The 21,159-nt window shown below is 50.2% G+C and overlaps 1 protein-coding gene across 2 annotated transcripts in view; it reads left to right on the forward strand.

Moving 5' to 3' along the window:
- The window catches only part of MEGF6 (multiple EGF like domains 6), a 72,253-nt gene that overhangs the window by 27,256 nt on the left and 23,838 nt on the right, over positions 1 to 21,159 (forward strand). For both annotated transcript variants that reach the window (XM_027658049.1, XM_027658050.1), the window contains one exon: positions 17,037 to 17,159. In XM_027658049.1, coding sequence (XP_027513850.1) covers positions 17,037 to 17,159 — 123 coding nt within the window. The remainder of the gene's footprint in view (positions 1 to 17,036; positions 17,160 to 21,159) is intronic.

The raw sequence follows: 21,159 nt of genomic DNA on the forward strand, positions 1-21,159 counted from the left end.
GTGTGTGTGTGTGTGTGTGTGTGTGTGTGTGTGTGTGTGTGTGTGTGATCTTTCCACATGTGCTGCTGTGTTTCCTACATCATCATGTCCTAACAAGCATCACAGAAGTGCCTCATGCACTCAAGTCCTTAGGAAGGACCAGACACATCAGCAGTGTTTGAAAAATTACCCAAAGCTGAGATGATGTCAGTTTGGATGGGAAATTATGGAAGAAATAACAGGGGAACAGAAAAGCCTCTGAGAAGCAATGCCTGTGGCAGAGTCAGCGACACCTGAGCACTGCAGAGCTGGGACAGGTAACCTGCTCCCTGCAGCCCACACAGCTCCCAGCAGGCACAGGCTCTTTGTATATCCAGAGAAAGAGGTTTCCTGGAGGTGCTGTCTGTCATGGCTGTTTTATTATGTCTCTGTTATTGCAGGTCAGGAGGAGCCAGGCTGAGGTTGTCTCAGCATTTGATATAATCCAGGGAAAGACGTAGAGTTTATAGAGTATTAGATGAGTAAAGAGGAGAATATGGGCAGGAATTCTGGAAATATGGGAAAATCTAAAATATATCCTTACAATTTCTCTTTTTCACAACTTATTTTTTATACCTTTATATTTTGGACTTGTCTCTTCCACCGCTGCTGGCAGATGTCCTGGATGTGCCATGGGAGACAAAGGGGACTGAAACACTCCAGGTGCCAAATCCCAGAGTGTGCTGAGCTGGAGAAAGGGGAAACGACACAAAAAGGAAAAACAACAAAGAAACAAAACCCCCACCAAGCCTGGATTTTGTGTGTAATCCCTGTGTGCTGGCAAACTTCAGCTGGGCTGAGTGAGGGAGCAGCAGAGCCCCAACACTGGGGGGATTGTGCAGCCCAGCTCCAGCTCATCCTCTTGGCACGTTTTCAGAGGAACAACTGACAGGCTCTTCTTTCATCCCAAAGTCAGCCAGGCAGAAGTCCCTGCAGGACCCTCACTGTCCTGCCACTCCTACACTTAACTCCTTGCATTTTAGTGCAGGATAAGGCAAGTTCTCTTATTTGCTTTGGGTTACCAGGAGGGCTCATTCCCGGGGTAATGCTGGTGAGCTTGGGAAGGGGTTGCTGTAACTGCTGCACAACGGAGCAGCTCCAACCCCCAGGGCATCACAGCCCTTTCCCCAGTACAGCTCATGTCAGGAAGAGCTGCTCCAACAGCCTTGTTTTTAGGGAATAATTCCCCACAGCTCCTCTCTGGGAGCGTGCAGCAGCTGGAGTCTGTGAGGTGTCCTCTTGGCCAGAGGGAGGGGATAGAGCATCTCTGCTCTGCTCTGCCTGGGATCCATCCCTGGCACTGCACTGCCTGTCTCCCATTGAAGAGCTGCAGGGTTATCCCTTGAGCATTAGAGAAATATTATCTTACTCCAGTTTTAACCACTTTTAGCCTGTATAAACTTTAGCAGTTTTTTCTTTTTTTTTTTCCTTTTTTTTTTCTTTTTTTTTTTTTTAGTTCAAACAAAATGCAGAAACTTTCTTTTTTGTCTTCTGAAAGGTAACTTCCCTAAAAAAAAAGAAAAAAAACTCAAGAAAAAAAAAGCATTTTAAAAGACTATTTAGGGCTTTTTGAAAAAAAAAAACCAAACCATTACAGATAAGACTTATATATATGTGTATGTATGCAATACTGCAAATCTGAGATTCTGTTGGAAAAACAGATTTCACAGGTTTTATTTATTTCAGAACAACCCTTTTTCAAGAAATTAATCTGGAATTTGGAGGGGCAGCCTCCAGCCTTTGCTGGCTCTGGCTGTGATCTCTGTTGGGACAATAGTCCTGGTTTTGAGCACTCAGTCTCGGACACTCAACTCATGTTCCTGAAGCCAGGACTGGACTTGGATCTTGCAGCTGGAGAAGGTGCTGGGGCTGTTTGCAAAGGGAAGAGTCCCAGCAGCGAGGCAGCTTTCCCTGAACCATGGGAAGGGATCCAACCTGCTGGCTGTGTCCAAGGTGAGGCCGTGCTGGGGTGGGGATGGGGTTGGCACGTTGGCACCAAAGTTTGGACCCTGGTCCTCTTGCCCAGGGAGTGTGCAGGGGGCTGAGATGCTTTGTGTGCTCTGGAGAGCTCTTCCCTTTGGGGATCACCACAGACATTCCTGTTCTTTGGAGGGTGTGTGCTCTGGAGCTGGGAGGTGACTGTCACCTCACCGTGTGTTTTCTGGGAAGGCTGGGAAGGGGCAGCTGTTGTTCAAGGGAAAGCCAGATGCTGTGAACCCGGGGCCCCTTGGCATTTATGCTTCCTTCAAGCCTTTTTACAGGAATTGTAAAGTCACTCGACAATAGGCTGTGAATATTAATGGTCTCAGCTCGAAGGCAGAGGGAAAAGTGGGTTTTTGTTATCAGGTTAAAAGTGGATGGTTGCTTTCATGTGGGAGTGTGTAACCTCCATAAATAAAACACCAGATGTGCTTGAATTCTGTTTTCCTTAAAATGACTTGGGAATTCCCGTAAAGAACAGGAATACCTGTGGTTCCCAGGATTTTATTTCAAGCCTTTCCTAGCAGAGGACACCAGGGTGACTCTGTGAATGCTGGAGCACAGCAGCCAAATTGGTGCAGGAGGGGTACCACCACTGTGGAGTTCAGCCTTGGTTCAGGGGCTCTGGACCCTTCAGATCCAGCCAGGCTTACCTGTAATTCCTCCAAAAAGAGATTTCTGTCAGTCTGTCCTGTCTGGGCACAAGAACAGGATGCTGATGCAGATGTTCATCCAGAAGGATGATGATGCACAGGCCAGGGGAGTCAGTCCCGGCCCTTCCTGATCCTGGGAGGGATTTGGACTCAGCAGGGGACTGAGAATATATTTGAAACAAATCCTGCACAGGTGTGAGGCTCAGGGAGCAGTTTGGGATCCTTCCAAGGAAGAATTTTTGATTTTAAATGAGCAGAGGTTATCTGGAAAAATGTGTTATATGGCTGAAAGTTCAGGACAATATTCTCTTTCCTGTTCCTAACTCTTCCTTAAAAATAAAAAGCAAATGCAGGTATTTCACAAACAGATTAATTGAAACCAAGTTTTAAAGAAAATCACGAAGGAGTGACCTGGACACAGCACGTGCATCCCAGTAACCTGTGCCATGGTCAGTCTCTCAGGCTGGATTTGAATTACAGAGTTTGTCCAAAGCTCTCACAACTCTGGGTGGCCAAAAAGGTCTAAACTGACCACAGCAAAACACTCACCCTCAGCCAGCAGGGATGTGGAGCCTGTGGTGAGCTGGGGGATGAGGAACTCTCCTCCTTTTATTTATGGATTGTAAGTTTTGGTCATGGAGGAAGGAAGTTTCATAATGCTTTGATAAATACAAGCTCTAGGAAGCTGCAGGAGTGTTTGCAGAGCCCGACCACAGAGCTTATTTTGACAAAATGTGGAGGTAACAATAACTGCAGCTCTCACTGTATCTGCTGGGGAAACTCAGGGCTTAGGGAGAACCTGCTGAGATTGGGTCTGTTTAAAAGATTAAAGGAAATTTTATACAAAAGGACAAGTTAAACATAATAATGATAATTATGATAATAATAGTAATAATAGTAACCTTCAAATATGCTGGGCTTCAGCTGTCTCCACACACTGCTCCTCAAACAGATACTGCATTTAGGCACTTACAGTATGTGAAAATCTAATTAGAATTTATGGGTTTATGGCATCCATACTTTCAAGACTCGTGGTGTGCAAAGCTGCTGCTGGAGAGCAGGTGAGGGAGGGCCAGGCAGCTCTGCTTGGGCTCACTGCTGGACCCTGTCCTGCCCGGAGCCCTCAGAGTGAGCCATGTCTCCAAATGCTGTCAGGTTGCTGCAGCGGGAGGATTAAGCAAATATAAACCCTTGGGGATTTTGTTAAGCTCCAGCAGGTCTCAGGGTTTCTGCAAAGTAAACCAAAACTTGCACAGTCTGGTGTTTGTGAGCAGTCAGGGCGCTCCGAGCCCAGACAGGAGCGAATTAGAGGAGGGTGAGGGAATTAAACGTGGGGCTCTTTGATCACATCAGCCTTGTTTTGATTGCTGTCCTTCTCCAGCTCTGCTCTTGGCTGGAAATGCATTTAATTCTTCATGACTTGACAGGTTTGTGTGCTGCCCACAGACACCTTTTATTCCTGTTATCACAGGAGTGATCTGGGGCCTGAATGAAAGCATCCCTGTGAGGGATTGCTCTGCAAGAGCCTTTCCCTGGGTGACTGTGCACGTCCCCATCCCTGTCCCTGTCACTGGTCCCATCCCCACAGATTGTCAGAGGGTTCTGCCTGCAGCAGAGCTGGAGCCTGGGAGCGATGGGAATGGGATTGGCTCCTGGCAGCTCTGGGTGAGCAAGGGAAACCCAAGATTTATCTGCAGTAGCAGAAGGAAACACAGAGCACAGTATGGCTGAAACACGCAGTCCTGGCACAGCTACAGCTCATTCTTCTTCCATCCAGCCCAAATGCCTTCAAACCCTATTTGTCTCCATTTTTCTACTCCCATTTAAGAAGGAAATGCTGCTTTACAGAGCAAAAAAAGTAACTTCTTAAGTGCAGATACATTTTTTGAGTGCCTTGCTTGGTGCCAAATGTCAAAAATTTGCCAACAAGTGATAAATCTTCTTGAAACTGCTCCATCTATTCTACACGTCCAACTGCAACTTGGCATTTCCTAATCTGGGGGTGATTTTTGATCTGTAACTGAAGATAATGGTGGCCTAATGGTGGTGTGGTGGTGGGGAGCATCTCCAGTGCTGGTTAAGGGCTCCCAGGGATATTTTGGGGAGGATGGAGGATGCTTCAGGGGTAGGGCAGAAGCACAGGTTTTGGCTCCTTTGGCTCCTGAGTTGTGAAATCCATGGGAGCTGCTGAGGAGGGGAAGGAGGGAGCCTGTGATCCGGTAACAGGGTGGTGATTCCTCCCTTCTCACCTAGTGATTAGTCATTCACTCTAATAATAGGTAATTTGAGAAAAGTGCTCCTGTGCCTTCAAGGTCTGGTCCACACCCTGCTGAGGGGAAGGGAGATCTCTGGGTTCCTTAGGGGAACATGTTTTATTCTCCATTAGAGTTACAGTAATTAGCAGAAAATGTGTATGAAGTGACTATTTTAATTTTTTCAACCTTTTAATTTAGTTTTCTCTGGATTTGTGCTATTCAAGTTACTTGTGTGTTTTTATTTGAAGGAATTTTAGTGGAAAGGGCTAATAATTCTGAGACAAGACAGTAAAACTTCTAAACCTATGGATTTATAATGTTAAAAAACATTTTGTCTTCTCATTTCCATGAACAGGATGGTCATTACAGAGTGAGGCAGTGAGTTGGGATAATGGTGTGTTCTTATCTGAGTGAGTTCCTCCTTTTGGGTAGTGGTACCTTGAGTGTTTGGGCAAGGAAGGAGGGGGATCATTTTGTACCTGTTAAAGTTGTTTCTTTTTATTGGCACTGAAAGTTTAGAATGGGAAAATAAGCTGCAGGAAAAGCAGCTGGGTTTGGTCCTGTGCAGCACCTCAGACACAGGCAGGGCTGGTGGCCGTGGTGAGGGGCCAGAGCAGGATGGTGGCAGGACCCGTGGCCATGGTGTGTGTTTTACTGGTGCAGAAGAGGTGAGATTTCCCCTTGGAGTCTGCGTGTCCTCATTCCCTGTTCTGCTTTAACTCTGCTTCCAAACCCAAGGAGCCACAGTGTTTGTTTGTAACTGGAGCTGCTGGGTGGGGCTGTGTGAGCAGTGCCCAGTGCCAGCTCTGCCCTCTGTGCCTCCTTGGCTCCCACAGCTGGTCCCTGTGCCGGGGGGTTCCCCAGCCCGTCCCCCCCATTTCCATTTCTGGGAGTGCTGCTGGTTTGGGGCAGCCCAGAGTCAGAAAGATGCAAAAATCTCTTTGCTTGTCAGAGCCAAGAACCAGATATAATTTTTTTTTTGAGCATATCAGAGTTCCAGGATTCAGTGGCAGACTGGAGAAAGCACCTTGACCAGGCTCCTGCGGGTCAGAACCCCAAACCCACGTATTCTCTGGTGTGACATTAAAGTGCCGGCTCAGGGCACGCTGGGGGTTGCTTTGGATGGTCATGGCTTTGTGGTGGAGTTCTTGCATATTTTCAGCCCTGGTTTGCTTAGCAGAAGGCCAAAACTATTCAGATAATTAACACAGATTGCTGACGAATGGGGAAAGAGTCGTTTCTGTGGATATCGGTTCGGACATTAAAGAATTCCTCAGAAAAATGTCACTTTCTTGCCAATTTGGTACATTTGTCTTGTTTTGTTGAAAATAACTGAAAAGTATTTCCTGGCTCTGTACCACTGTAGAGATGTGCGAAATAAACAGCTCTGCCCTTATCTTAGCCAAGTGAAAATATTTCCAGTTTCCCCAGAATTCCCCTGATGCGGATTAGCTTCTCTGGTGATTAAGAGGTTCAGGATTTTGGTGGAAAAAACCAGTCTTTTTTTTTTTAATATATATATATTTTTAGGGAAGACAGTGTGAATCCCTTTGCATATATCCTTGGAATTATTTGTAGCTGTTTACTCCCTGTCTCTCCCTTGTAGCCTCTGACTCGGTGTTGGGGATCTGTGGGGACACTGAGTGTCACTGTCCTTCTGGAGCCCCTCATTTATCCTACATGGCTTTGTCCTGTCTGCAGGTTTCATCATGCCAAAAAAGAACACAGGGAAGATTAAACCCTAAATTAACTGGGCTGCCTCACTCCTGTGCTCCCCTCTTTGCTTGAGTGTAAATCTCTCCCCCCCAGGGAAGAGGGTGTTTTTATCTCCCCATGGCTCTCCATCAGCCTTACTACTGAGACAGTGGGTGGACTCTGCTGTACTGACCAGTTTTACATTAATGTTTAGTTAAACATCAGGTAAGAAGCCCTTCCCAAACAGCCCACATGCTGACACGTGTTTTCAGGAGCGGACGGGATCGGATCCATGTTTGTGCAGACGGTGGAGTTTGGGAAGACAAAAGGCACTGACTGATGTTTACAGTTTGCAAAATATTCAGCTTTTCTTGGTCAGAGTCCTGATGGAGTCTGAATAAAGCTGACTGGGCTGCAAACCGTGGGGTCGGATATTTGGAGCCCTGAGCTGGCCAGGAGGGGTTGGACCTCTCACCTCTCCCGAGGGTGGCCTGGGAAGAGGAGTCGTGGGTTTAGAGGTTTGATTCCTGCCTTGGAGTGACATCAAGCTAAGCCTTTCAGAGTCCTCTCTGAAGTATTTGCTAAACAAATCACTGCAGTAGCACCAGCTTTGTGTGGAGAGGCAGGAAAGTACCAGGAGCCAGAGTTTGCTTCTAAGGTAGGAGAGTTTTTGAAGGAAAAAATCTTCATCTCAGCCACATGAGGACTCCTGACCCTGCTAAGTGGGCAGGAGCCAGTCAGCACTGTACCCATCAGGGATCCTGGGGGAGTTCAGATCTGTAGGTGTCATTGTGCCCAGGGCTCTGCTCCAGTGACAGGTATGATGGAGCCATGCAGTGGACAGAGCTCTTAGAAAGTGTCATGAACCAGCCCCTAAACCACAATTCTCACAAGCTGTTGTTTATTTTATCCCTCTAAGCACCACTTGACATAGAGAAGCATATTTGTGCTTCTTGTGGCTTTCGTAGGATACAGGCATTAGCTCTGAAAGTAAATGAAAATTCCCATTTTAGCTGGATTGTGCATAATAAACCCAATTTAGAATGCAGGGGTCTCCAGTCATTTAATTCCTTCAGTTGGTGAGGAGTTCAGGGAAGTGGTACATACCCCTGCCAGGGCCACCATAGAAAACACTCTGCTAGGGGAGTGTTCCCCTCTTTAAATCCCCTTTGAAATGGGTCAAGGAGGCCTTGATGGCTCACTTGGAGTAAGACAACTCCTGTCTGGAAGGAAGAGGGAGTCCAAACTCTTCAGCTGGGAAGACTAAAAGGTCTGGGCTGCCCATACCCCTGTCAGGCTGGTGCCATGTGCTGTGTGCACACACATGAGGGGATGGTGTGTGCTCTGCCCCCAGTCACAAACCCTGTCCCTCAGCCTGTTCCTTTCCATTCCCCTTCCATGATCCACCTCCTGTGTGTTTCTGGACTGCTTTCCTAGTGTCCTTTTGGCCATTTCCTTTTAACTGCAGACTTCTTCAAATGTCAGAAGAAACGTGGTTCAGGGTTTGGGTTGTTTTTGGGTGAAGATTCCAGTACTTCTGTTGACCTGTGTCTGTGCAGGGATGAATTAACTCCAGGATTTAACTTGGTCTCCAGGTGTGAAGGACCACATTGTCAGCTCTGATTTGTTTGGGTTCTTAGAAGAATTTATTAACACTGAAACTGAGTCTGAATGAAATTCCATGAGAGGCAGAGGTGTGGCCCAGCTTGGTCCCTGTTCAAGGAGCCCTCTGCACGTTGGTGCTGTCCTGGCTCAGTCCCCAGGAAGAAGGAAGGACCTGCAGCTGATTGGGATGTGTTGCCATACTCAAACCAACTCTTAGTACTTAATCAGCTGAAGTAAATTAGGTGACAAGGAAGCTCGAGCTGGCTCCAACCTGGCCAAACATAACTTATGACATAAGCAGGACTCAGTTTCTGTTCAAGCCTGATGTGCTTTTGATGCATGTGTTGCACCTCTGAGCTGTGTGGAAAAGACTGAGCCTCTCACCGTTGTCTTTTATTTTGCAGTCTAAGAAAACAGGGCATTAAACAAGTTTGTCACAGGGGTTGCATTCATTTGTGCAGGGTGAGGAGGAGTGCCCTTTTTTGGGAAATGGCTGTGCCTGGGCAGAAGGAATTCCCAGGCTGTGGAACCAGGGGAAAGGTCCCTTTGCTGGGTGCTTGAGGAGTCGGGGAGTCACTTGGAGAGCGGCTCACTGTGATCCATCTGCATTCCAGGCAAGGATAATTTAACGTAGATGATGTCTTAATAACATTTCTGAACTGAGGAAGTTGGTCTAACCCATTTTTTGTAGCTCTGTGGCAACATTGATTTCTGCCTGTCAGCACTGCTGGAGATGTTCACAGGAGATGTGTCACCACTCACCATGGCAGTGGTGGCAGTGGTGGCAGTGTCAGGGCTCAGGGGCAGCATTCCCAGGACCTGCTCTGGGCCAGCAGGGACAATTCATGGTGTCTGGCCATGGGGTATTTTGAGATGGGTGAAGTGTTTGGTGGATCTGGCAGTGGCTCCTGGCAGGATGGCAGCACGTCTGTGCACATGGGGAGCACAGGCAGAACCTCTGGTGCCTCCCAGTGATACCCCTCTGGCATTTCCCCTCCTGTGCTCCGTGTCCTTACTCCCCCAGCACTGAGCATCTCCCTGGGCACCCAGGCAGCCCCACTGTGCAGCCCTGTGTTGAGCAGCTGGTGGGATGAGGCACATCAGGCTTGACTCCTCCAGACCATTTCCACACGTTTGCAGCCTCCTTCAGAGAGGTCACGTTTAACTGACAAATTTTTGGGTCAGATATTTTTGTTAAAGTCAAAATATTAATGAGAAGCATGTGGGCTGTTGCCTTGTGTGAATATTAAGACGAGCAGCAGTGGTCCCTGAAACATTAGGAAGCTGCTCTTGCTTGGAATGATGAGCAAAGGAGACTCGTGACTGGAGTCCACCTTCCTTTGGAAACTGCTGCAGCAATAGCATGAAATCCTTATTTTCTTCCTGGATTCAGCTTGTTTCAAAATTTTTTGTGGAATGCTATTCATTGCAGCCTAAACCACAAGTTTTAATTTGGAATTTTACTATGGCCAAGTAATACTGTGAACATGTCCCAAAGTAGCAGGGCCTGCTCCCCCCAGCTCAGCCCTGCAAGCACATTGTTTCAAAACATTCCAGAATGTTAAATGAGGCTTTTGAGCTTGCCTCTGGAAAATCCAATAAGCTATTCCTACTTCTTGTTTAATGAAAAAGGTAAAATAAAATTCTAGGCTCGGTCTTGCAGGAAACAGGAATATTATGAGCATTATGGTTTTCTTTGGAGCACTCACAGTGGCTGTTCCTCATTTCAGTTTAAATTTGGTGACAAAGGTTTATTTTAAGAACAGCACAGCGAAGATTTGCTGTTCGGGGCTGTTTCATTATCTGCGGGTTTCAGGGAGGTGTGATGGTAACGGGGCACATCCCTAGGGAAAAACTCCCGGTTTGGGGTAACCCTGGAGTCCCCACGCTGCCCCGGGTGGAAGTGGGCTCGCTGGGGCTCTTGGGAGAGCCTGGACAGCCGTGCCCGTGTTCCATCCCGCCGTGCCCGCGTTCCATCCCTCCTCAGCCCTGTTTTGGGCAAATCCGCGGGTTTCTTTCACAGCGGAGCATCCGCCCGAGCTCTGGCCCCGGGGCCGGGGGTGCCGCGGTGGGTCCTTCGCCCCGGCCGGGTCACGTTGCTCCACTGTCTGTCTGTCTGTCCGTCTGTCCGCCCGTCCCGCCGTGCCCCCCGACGGCATCCCGGGGCTTTGCGCCGCTGTGCCCGGCAGCGCCCGGGGGCGGGGTGGGGAGAACCCCCCGCCCGGAGCTCCCGCCCGTCCCGAGCGCTCCCCCCGCGGGCAGGGGGGGATCGCGGGCGCTCCCGGGCCCGGCGGTACCTGCGGGGGCGGAGCGGGACCGCCCCCCCGGCTGAGCTCCCCCGGCTGAGCTCCCCCGGCTGAGCCGCCCCGCGCATCCCCGCCCGCATCGTCCCGCTGCGGGCCGGCTCCGTCCCGTCTGCGGCCCCTCTTCGAACCGCTCCGTCCTCACTCTGTCCCCTCTCCCTGTCCCCGCTCCATCCCCGTTCCCTCCCCTCTCCCTGTGGCTCCATCCCCGCTCCATCCCCGCTCCGTGCCGCGGTCATGGGCCGGCCCTGGGCGCTGCTCTGGTGCCTGGGCTGCCTGGGCGGCATCCCGGGCTCTGCCGGCGAGCACTACCGCTACCTGTGGAGGAGCTGCTACCCCTGCTACCTGGGGCGAGCGGGGTACCCCGACCTGCGGCCAGGTACGTGCGGGACCGGGTGGCCTGGAGAGATCCTTTCAGACCCGAACTCTTCTCGGATTCTGTGTGGCCGGGCAGGGGTCTTCCCCGAGGGGTTTGTCCCCACACCCCTCAGTTGTCGAGTGGGGATCCCAGGCTGGTGGCCACCCAGGTGACAGACTGGTGACCTGGCTGTGCATCTGCCTGTGCTTGTGCTGTTGCTTTGCGTTATTGTAATTATTATTATTATTATTATTATTATTATTATTATTATTATTATTATTATTCAGGGCATTTCTTACCCTGAAAAGTCACTTCTGGCAGAGGGGGAGAGAAACAGAAGTTTCTTCCCATCAGTTACTGTACAGTTGGGTTAACGATAACTCCTGTGCCACATTCCTTGAAAAAACAAATGAATGCATTTTGCTAGGGTGTGTAGATTAGCTTTTTCCTCGGTTCCAAAGGATCTCACCCCGGTCCAGGGCAAAAAGTGAAATTTGATGCTGTTTTATCATGAAAAAGTTCTGCCTTTCTCTGTCTGTGAGGCTGTGGGTTTGTCTGGGCTGTGTGAGTGTTGCACAGTGGAGTCTCACACAGGACAGACTCACTGTTCCTCGGCGTTGGCCCTTGTGCAGGGGGAATCCTCGGGCAGCACTGACCAGAAGCAGGAGCTGGGCAGTGTGTGGGCACAGCTGGGGATGCAGCCATGTCTCAGGGATCGTGCCTCTGCAGACTGAGCAGTGTCTGTCAGAAGCAATTCCCAGCCTGCTGCAGCGTGGGAAGCACTTGGCCAGGCAGAGCTTCCCATGGAGCAGGTGGAGGGGATGGAGCCCTGGGTGCTCCTGTTGCACGTGTGGGTGCACTGGCTTCCATGAGATGGTAGATGGGGACACAGCACAGGGTGAGTTCTGTGAGTGCACACACCCTGTTTCCTCCCCTGTGTGCTCTTGGCTGCTTTCATGGCAGGAAAGGTTTGTGAAGATTTAGGAAATACTGGAGGATCTGTGGAGGTCACTAAAGACTTGGGATGCTTGGGCGTAATGTAGACATCAAGGAATGCATTATCTCATGGTGAGATAATGCTAATAAATAAATGCCCCAAGCGGTCGGTTATGGAGTGATATCAGGATAGATGTGAGATGTGCCAGACCTTTGGAAACAGGGCGAGTTGCTGCTTTGTTATTTATAGATCAGATGTTTGTCTCAAACACAGATTGTGTTTGCTGTCTCCATCCAACTGTATTGGCTCATTGTAATTCTCCAAGATAAGCTCCCGAGATCCAGCTTTGTGCCTGGAATATAAACCTCCAGCCTTCCCTTCTCTAATGCAGAATTCACTGGATCCCAATTCTGCTTATCTCTGCGGACAGGTATCTCTGTGCATGGTCGTGGTTTTATCCTGCCTTGTTGTGTGGTGCCCCTGAGGCTGCATGGCTGAGGGAATTTCCTGGTGTTCATCCACCTCGTGGCTCATCCTAAACTGGTATCACTGTGGGTTTGGTTAATTTTTTCTTTGCTGCTTGAGCTTCTCTTTGACAGGTAGGAGGAGACATTGTCTTGGTGTGATTTTTAGGGTTCCAGATGTTTTCTTGGTGTGATTTTTAGGGTCTGTGTGCTGGTCTCCTTGCAGAGTGTTCCCATCTGCCCACCCAGACAGCACAGACATCCCCACAGCCGTGTCCCCTCACGAAGCAGCTGCCAGGGCACAAGGCTCTGCTGTGTGCGCCTTGCCGGCGGCTTTGTTGTGTGACGGGAGAGTGAAGAGGGGGTTTGTGTAGTAACAGTGGAGGTTTCATTGAGGTCTCGAGTGCCTTAACATGCCTTGTGTGTACAAACAGGGCTCTGTTGGGTCCTGGTGTTGGTGCAATGGCTGATGGCAGTGCTGGGTGTTGTGTCCTTACACAGCTGCCCTTACAGGAGGAGCTTTGTGCTCCGATGGGACTTGCAATCAATCATCCCAGTGATGTAGACCTGGTGCAGTGATATTGCCTCTCTGAGCCTCTAACCCAGCCAGGAAACAGCAGAGCTGGTGGCTGGTGTTTGATCACACTGTTTCCATTAGCTCCTTCCATAGTGACCTGCATTTCCACCCGTGGGTACCGTTCCCAGGCGTGTGTTGGTGTTCACTCCGTGCCGTTGGCTCCCACAGTGCAGCACAGGGACCAACCCGCTGTGCCTCTGCACAGGGGCATCTTCCAGGCAGAGAGGCAGCCTGCACAGGGAACAGGGTAAAACAGAGTGCTGAGAGAAGGCTGGAGTGGGTGAGAGCAGCAGCAAGTCCAGAGCAGGCTGCCTGCTTGTTGTTACGTGCACCTCTGCTCTGTGCTGAGTAATGCCCTAATTAAAACCCACCCCGAGACAGAGGTGGGAGCACGAGTGGGAGCTGAGTGACTCTCCCAGCCACAGTGCTCGGGGGCAGGGAAAGGTGAGCTGAGGACAATGCCAAGGACTGAGGCAAACCAGCTCCCTGATGCATTTTCACTTCACTGGATTATTGCAAAGCCGATGCTTCCGTTCCTGAAGTGCCTTTGGAATCTGCTCCTGTGGATGGCACAGGTAGCCTGGGGAAGCTATGGGCACCTCCCACCTGTCTAGGAGAAGCTGCAGCAGAAGGAATGCCAGTTCCAGCAATTCTGTGGAGCTCTTTAAGAGCCTTCAGGCTTTTCCAAATTCCTAGTTTAGGACAAGATGAAAGCTGAGGGTGTGGAGGTGTTCTGACTGCCCCAACTGGCCTTCCTTCTGCCCTCCCTGAGTCACTCACATGCCCAGCTGAGACCAACCTGAGGCTGGTACCCTCCTTCCTCAGCCTAGAGGAGGGAAAGGCTTTCAGGGTAGCTGAGGGGACCTGAGGCATCATCCTCTCCTGTGGCATCCTTGCATTGTTGGTGTTTGCCATTTCTGAGTCCTGTCTGCACACAGGGAATGTGAAATAGGAGGGCACACAAAATCTCCAGGTTATTCATGGTAGGGACTGTGCAATATGTGCAAGTGCCAAAATACTGCAGAGGGGTTTTTCTTTCTAATGCCTTGGGTTCCTAATCATGTCCATGCTGCAGGATGGCAGCAGTGATGCTGTGCCCCCCTGTCTGGGAGCTGGCAGCCAGTGTGCTGCTGTTGGGTCCTCTCCTTCCAGTCTCTACTTCTTAAAATTGCTGAGTTAGCTTCAACAAACTGGTACTAGAAAGATAAAGTCACCGGATCCCACACATACTCATCTCGATGGATTTTAATTAACCTTTTCCCCGCAGCCCTGCTCTGTAATCCGGGCTAATTGCTGCAGGGATCAGAGCCTGGCACTGCTGCTCTGCCAGACACAGGGAACCTCGGCAGTGTGTGTGCTCCCCGTGCTTCCAGCTGGGATCCATCGCCTCCTCCTCAGCCTTCAGAGGAGATAAACTGCCTCCATACCAGATACTTAATTCTTTGCAGACCTGCTGCTGCCACTTTCTTTCCCCTGACAGGGAGCTGTGGTTGGAGACAGATCAGTATTCCTGCTGGAGGGACCTGAGCATGGTCAGGGAGTGCACTCAGCCAAAGCCATCTCCTTGCACTGTCTCCTTTCTTTTGCTCTTGTGTCCCTCTCCCCTGTGTTTGATGGCAGCAGTACCCGTGTCAGCCCACGTAACCGGTGTCTGGGGCCTGATGGATTGTTCCTGCTCAGGGAAGAGGCTGACGAGAGCATTGGCTGGTTCTTTGCTGATCCCCGTGTCCTTGCAGATGAGGACATGAACTCCAGTTTCCTTACACAGCAGGGATGTGATCCAAGCCCCACTCCCCATCTCTTGCTGCGTGGGGTTCCTGCCCCCGTGGGCTCTGGGCAGTCCCCACTGCCGTGTCCGTGCTGGCACGGCAGAGCAGGCAGGCCATGGGCTTGGCACACTCCGTCCTGGCACGGCTCTGGCTTGCTCAGAGTCAGCTGAAGAGAAGCCTGTATGCTTCTCATTTGCTTCCTTTGGTATATTAATTTCAACCAGATTTTGTCAGCTCTCCAGTAGGAAAATAACCCCGCCGTGCCCCAAACCGCAGCTCACGGAGTGTCACGGAGGGATTCGGGTCGTGCTGCTGCCAAGATGTGCACCAAGGGCAACGTGACCCCTCACAACCGTGCTCCTCCTGGCCCTGGGAGCAGCTCCTGCTGCTTTCCCGTCCCTGTTCCTGGGTGACTCACTCACTGGCAAGCCTTGGGCACGCCGGGGCAGGCTGGAGGAGCTGCCACTGCTGGGGGTGACCGGTGGGTCTACCCCCTCCCTGTCCCCGGGGACAGTGTTATTTTGGTCACACCATCATGCAGGGTATGTCTCAAAATCTCTCTGGCACTGCAGAGGAGATAAGTGAGGCTCCAGGAGGGCCAATGGGACGTGCTGGGTTATGTGGGAGCACGTGGCAGTGAGGGTGATGGGTGGTTCTACGACCACAGTGTGAGGAAGGACTGACCACTCTCTCCCAAGCCAAGAGGGGATGAGGCAGAGGGGATTGGGGTGGGGACAGGCTTTGGAATCACAGAGATTTAGAGGGTGAAAAGTACAAAGGGGGAAGAGGAGACGTTGAGAGAAGAGATGTAAAATTACTGAGTGTGAGTAATGGGGTGAAAGTAAGAAGTTTATTCAACACATCACTAACTTTCTTGGACGGTAAATTCTCTACAGTTTCAGATTAGAGTTGAAGGGAAGCAGTGGAATAGTCATTTAAATTCAGTCAGAAAACTTTACTAGGCTATATAAAACCTTCCCAAACCCCAGTTTTCCTGTTCTTGAGCCAAACAGAACCAGTTCTGTGTATTAATAGCTAATCCTGCCCATGGAGATGAGCAGCGAGTGCCTCAGGGGCTCTAGGGCTCTGCAGCATCCCAAGTGTTTAAAGCCTTTGCAGAGGAAAATTGTTTAATCGGGATTAGGTTGCTTTGCCTGGCATCTGAGACTCACACCACAGCATTTTTCCCCCTAAAAAGCCACTCTGGCTTTGGCTCACTCTTCAGAGAGCATCACTCAATGCTTATGTTTCACCTCAAAAATCTATTCATTTTCCTTTCTTTCAAAGTCAAGTGCCTTGGAAAAAACAGGAAGAAAATACCAGAACCTTCTAAAAGGCTCAGTCCACTGAATTAAGCAAAGGGCTGGCATTACAGAAATCAGCCTTTTTTTCTGGGTTAATGGAGACCACAGCTGCAGTGGGAGCTCCCAGGAGGAGCCTGGCATGGCCGGGGCAGAGGGCATTGAGACTTCACTGGGAGTCACTGGGACAGGAAGGGCAGAGGGTTTGCATGAGCTCTGAGCCTTAGGTTTTAAAGTTTTAAGCAGCAAGAAGCCTTGCAATGAGAAATGTTCTGAGGAAACAGTAATTTTGTGTTGTTACTGTGCAGCTCAGGAACACCAGGGCACACACAGGCGTCACCTCTCGCACTTCGCTTCCCGTCCCAGCCCTGACCAGACCTTTCCTTGCTGCTTGCTGATTTTCTTGGCAATTAATCTGATTTATGTAAAATTACAGCCCTGGGCTCAGTCAAGGCTGTGTTTCTCCTTTCCCCGTGGTTTTTGGTGCCCTTTGGCTCCCTGGGGGGAGTTGTAGGTGAGCCAGAGCTCGTTCCTGGAGCAGTCTGGGCTCCGGGTGCTGCTGGGGGCTGCGGTGCTGGGCAGGTTCCTGCACCTCTGGCGTGCAAGGACAGGGCCGGGTCCACGCCCTGCCGTGATTCACTCAGGAAATGTTTCTTTATCTCGTTAGTAACAGTGTGGCTGGGATGGCAGGATCGCTCAGCTCGGCTCTGGATCGTCCTGCTGCTGGTGTGGCCCCCTCACAGCACCAGCTGGAGGTGGCTGGGGGGGCTGAAGGTGCAGAAAGTGCAGAGGAACACGAATAGACCCAAAGCAAAAAAGTGTAAAATATGAATTAATCCATCATCTTGGAGCGAATGGGAAAGGTGACCATTGTGAGGTGACCAGATGGGGAAGGTTTATGCTGACTGACAAATAAGATGCTTTTTTGTTTGGTTGCTGTTCACCAACTGGGGGCTTGTCCCTGAAATTCTGTGAACAGCTTGGCTGATGGAACATAAGGAAATGGCCAATGTCTGCATTTGTTCCCCAGGTCTGGAGTCAGGCAGCAGAGGATCAATAATGCTGCCCCAGACCCTCCTTTTGCCCACCCCTCTGAGTTTGTCCCCCTCTCTTTTTTGCAGATGTGGATGAGTGCCAGGTCCACAACGGGGGCTGCCAGCAGAGGTGTGTGAACACCCTGGGCTCCTACTACTGCGAGTGCCGGCCGGGCTCCCGCCTGCACACGGACGGCAGGACCTGCATCGGTAAGGCCCTACCTGGGCACTGCCTGGGCACTGCCTGGGCACTGCTTGGGCACCTCCAACCCTTGTAGCGCTTTTCCTACCAGTAAATCCATGGCAGAGTACAGAAAACACTTACCTTGGCTTCCTCACTCCTCCCTGCCCTCTGTGCAGGGACCATGGCATGATGCTGGTGGATGTTCCTTTGTGTCCTGGTTGTCTTCTCCAGCACTTTTCTGTCAGTGGGTTCAGAACATTTGCTGTTCTTCCAGGTGGTCACGTACAGCTGTGGCTGCTCTGCAGCTCCTGGGTTTATTCTGGTTCAGGAGAAGTGACTTCCAGTGCTTTGGTGCTTCTGCTTTTGGTTCTGGATTTGTCAGATATGGAATTTTCAGAGCAGATACATAAACTAGATTATGAGGAGGTTCAAGTCAGGCTTCATTTTGACCTCAACTATTTCCCCAGCCCACACCGTGGGCACCAGGTGTGACAGACAAGTGACAGTAAGTGTGGCTGTGTGTGCAACTGTGGCCATAATAATCCCAAAACCTCTTCCCTGGGATGCTGGGCATTCATCTACCTGGATGGTGCATGTCCAACCACTCCCGTCCAGGCATCAGGTTTGGGCCAATTTCTTGAAATATTTTTGTTTGCCTGCCCCAAACTGGAGGCTCAGAGTGGAACCGACTGGAACTCAGAGTCTGCCTCCAGCATCTGCTGCTGCTTTAATTAAACCACTTCTCCCTCACAGCTTTATTTGACACATTTTTCTGTGATTTGAGGGATATTTTCATACAAGTGGAAAGAATTCCTGGGCAGTGGCATTGCAGGGGCCGTTTGCTGGATTTTCTCAGAGCATGGTCACTCTCCGGAGTTTACTGTGCAAGCCTGAGTGTTCCAGTTGGGAATGGTGATGTGAGCAGGAAAAAACCATCCAGGGAAGCTGAACCCACTGTGCCCAGCGCTGCACAGCTGCACATCTGGCCACAGCTGCACATCTGGCCACAGCTGCCTCCACTACATGATGATACCCAAACAAGCGCAGTGAGACTGAAGGTGCTGGTTCCCCAAGTGCCCCATATTTTGCTGGAAAAATCCAGAAGCAGAAGGATCACAAGTAAAGGACAATGCCAACCATCCCAGCCCTCTGCTCTAGCCCTGAACTCGAGCACTCGTGTCGGTGGTGACGGGCTGCTGCCGTTCACATGTAAGTGTGCTGTGGTCTGTCATCTCCTAATTGCCTCTGGAATATGCAGCTCCCTTTCTTGTGGTGTGCAGAGATTCTGCCACCTCCGCCCCGTGGAATAAAACATGGGACAAACTGAAATCAGGAGTTCTCGGCAGCGCCAGCTCCAGAAGGTGCAGCAGTTTTCGAGGAAAGGATAAAATGGATCACCACAGGGAGGAATCTCTTCTTTAAAAGGAATTTCCATCCTTTTCTTTCGCTCCCCAGGTTTACCTGCTGGGGTGGCTGTACCAGGCAGAGCATTCCCGTGGGATCCAGGCAGGCAGGGCTGCCCTGCTCCTGCTGCCTGCACCCAGCACTGCAAACCTGCTTTGCATTAAACTTGTGAGCAAGTATTTGCCATAATGTGCAGTGTTGGGATTCATCTGCCAAAAGTGGGGGTCTCTGTTCATGAAACCTGATCCACAGGAGTATGTGGGGCAGTTCCTGAAGCTCTGAGGAGCAGGGCTGGCAGGATCTGTGTCGAGTTTGGTGGTGCCTCTGTGATCAAGAAAATGTGGGAAAGTAGAAGCAGACCAGACAGGGCAAGTAAAAGCCTCTCACTGCATAGTTGTCCAGTGGTGTTTCTGAAATAACAACAGAGCAGGACCAAAACTCTGGCTCTCTCCTTTCAGGACTGGTGTCTTTTGTTCTTTACACATTTGTGTCTGTACATGTGTATATAAATCACACCTTCCTATAGCTCTGTATTGATCCATTAAGCCAATTGTGCAGAGTGGTTAAAGCTCAGAACAGAACAGAGGCTCAGAAGTGACTCCTCTGTTGGTGTTTGTGGCTGCCCTATTCTACCCACAGTTGTCAGGTTGCCTTGTGACATGGTTTGTTGGGAGGGATTAGGGATAACTGATCCAAGTGGTGTTTCTCTGCAGTTTGGGATGATATTCTCTCATTTTCTGGCGAGGTGCTGCTAAAACACAAAATATTGCCACTAAATACAAGGAATAGGCCAGGAATGAAGGGAACTGGAGACAGCGAGCCTTCTTCATCCATCCATCCATCCATCCATCCATCCATCCATCCATCCATCCATCCATCCATCCCCCTCTTCTCTGGAGCTCCCTGCCTTCAGAGGCTGCAGGAAGCTCCCAGCTCCATGCTGGGACAAGCATGGATCTGGGCTGTAGGAAGCTGCTGGCAGCCCCAGCAAGAAGTTTTAGAGACAGAAAGAGCCTTTTGCAGTGATTTTTTCTAGTTAAGGTCCATCAAAGCATGGATCTAATTTTTTAAATGTTTTCTGATCCCCACAAAACCCACACAGGCTCCGATGATGAATCGGCGGCACTGCCTGGAGCAGGACGCTCCAGAATTCCCCCAAAATGTGCTGGCGTGGACAAGGCAGCTTTCCAGGGCTAGCTGGTACCTGGGCTTGTGACTCAGGAGAGCACAAAACCAGCTTAAAACCACCTTAGAACCTGTGTGTGGCTCAGTTCTCACACCATCTCTCCATCACTGCCGGTGCTCCGGGTGCTCCGCTGGGCAGGATTCCTTCGTTGCGTCTTTGTGGTTCAGATACAGCAAGGCACTGCTGAGGGAGGGAGGAGAGGAGCAGCCGCTTCTATTGAAAGTGAAACAGAACAAAAAGGGGCCTTGCACGTCCTGGAATTACCTCTGTGTTTATCAGAACCACATGGGCAGGAGGCAGGGAGCACATCTCCGGGTCCTCCTCCAGCGTTTCAGCGCAGGGATGCAGGCCAGGCCAAGGCGAGGGATTCAGTGGGAGCCAATTGCTTTTGTTGGCCTGTGGAGCAGAGAGATGGTCTGTATTAACACACAACATCTTTCTGGAAGTTGTCTGAGGTTAGGATAAATCAGTTTGGGATTACATGATGGATCCGTATTTATATTAGGAGAACTTCAAATGAAGAAATCTCAAATGCGGCAGCGATGCAATGAACAGAAGGACTGTGCCAGGAGGTTTGTGTGGGCTTGAACCGTGTGTGCAGAGGGTCAGTGTCCATGTGTGCTTGGTGGGGCTTTTCATTTTGCAGACAACTTCCACATTTTAGAGAATTTGACCTTTTCTTTGCCCAGTCACACATTTTTCAGCCATTTCTTGGAATTGATGGGTTTGTGTGATGCTGCAAAAGGGAACATCCTGCTCAGTTCTAGTTACAGCTGCCTGCAGTTATTCTTGGGGTATCAACTCACTGCTTCTGGTGGCAAATCACTTGGATCTGAAGGAAAGGGGGTACAGATGGGAGAGAGGAGAAGTCAGAAGGGCAGCTGGAGGGTGCAGAGATCAGGTGTTAAATCAGCTCCTGTGTTAGACGGCTACTGCACAGACCCACTTCCCACGTGCAGTCAGAAGAAACAATGTTCTTTTCATCCCTCTTTATCCATTTCCCAGGCCTGAGAGGGTCAGAATCCCAGAGCAGCATCTTTCAGCAGCACTGCACTCCCCTCAGACAGAGGAGATGGAAGGAGTGTCCCTCTCGCAGACGCTGAAATATCATCTGTGGAAAATCTGTCTGAGCTGTAATTACAAAAATGTGTGCGATGTACAAGATGACACTGGATTTGGCAGCACAGTCACAGAAACGTTAAGCTCAGCAAAGCATCTGGGAATGGAAATATTTTTAGAGTGGTTCTGTAAACAGAAAAAAACCCGAGCAGTAATTAAAACAAGGCCAGCAGCAAGGTCTGCTGGCTGTGACTCTGAGGAGCCAGCTAAGGAGACCCAGAATTAAAGGCCCTAGCTTTGATGGAAAGACACCCAAACCAATTTTAACTTATTTTAGTTGTTTTGTCTTACTATTTCTGCCTCTTATTGAATGAGTT

The sequence above is a fragment of the Corapipo altera genome, unplaced genomic scaffold, assembly GCF_003945725.1.
Source record: "Corapipo altera isolate COAL_440 unplaced genomic scaffold, ASM394572v1 301, whole genome shotgun sequence".
NCBI lineage: Eukaryota > Metazoa > Chordata > Aves > Passeriformes > Pipridae > Corapipo > Corapipo altera.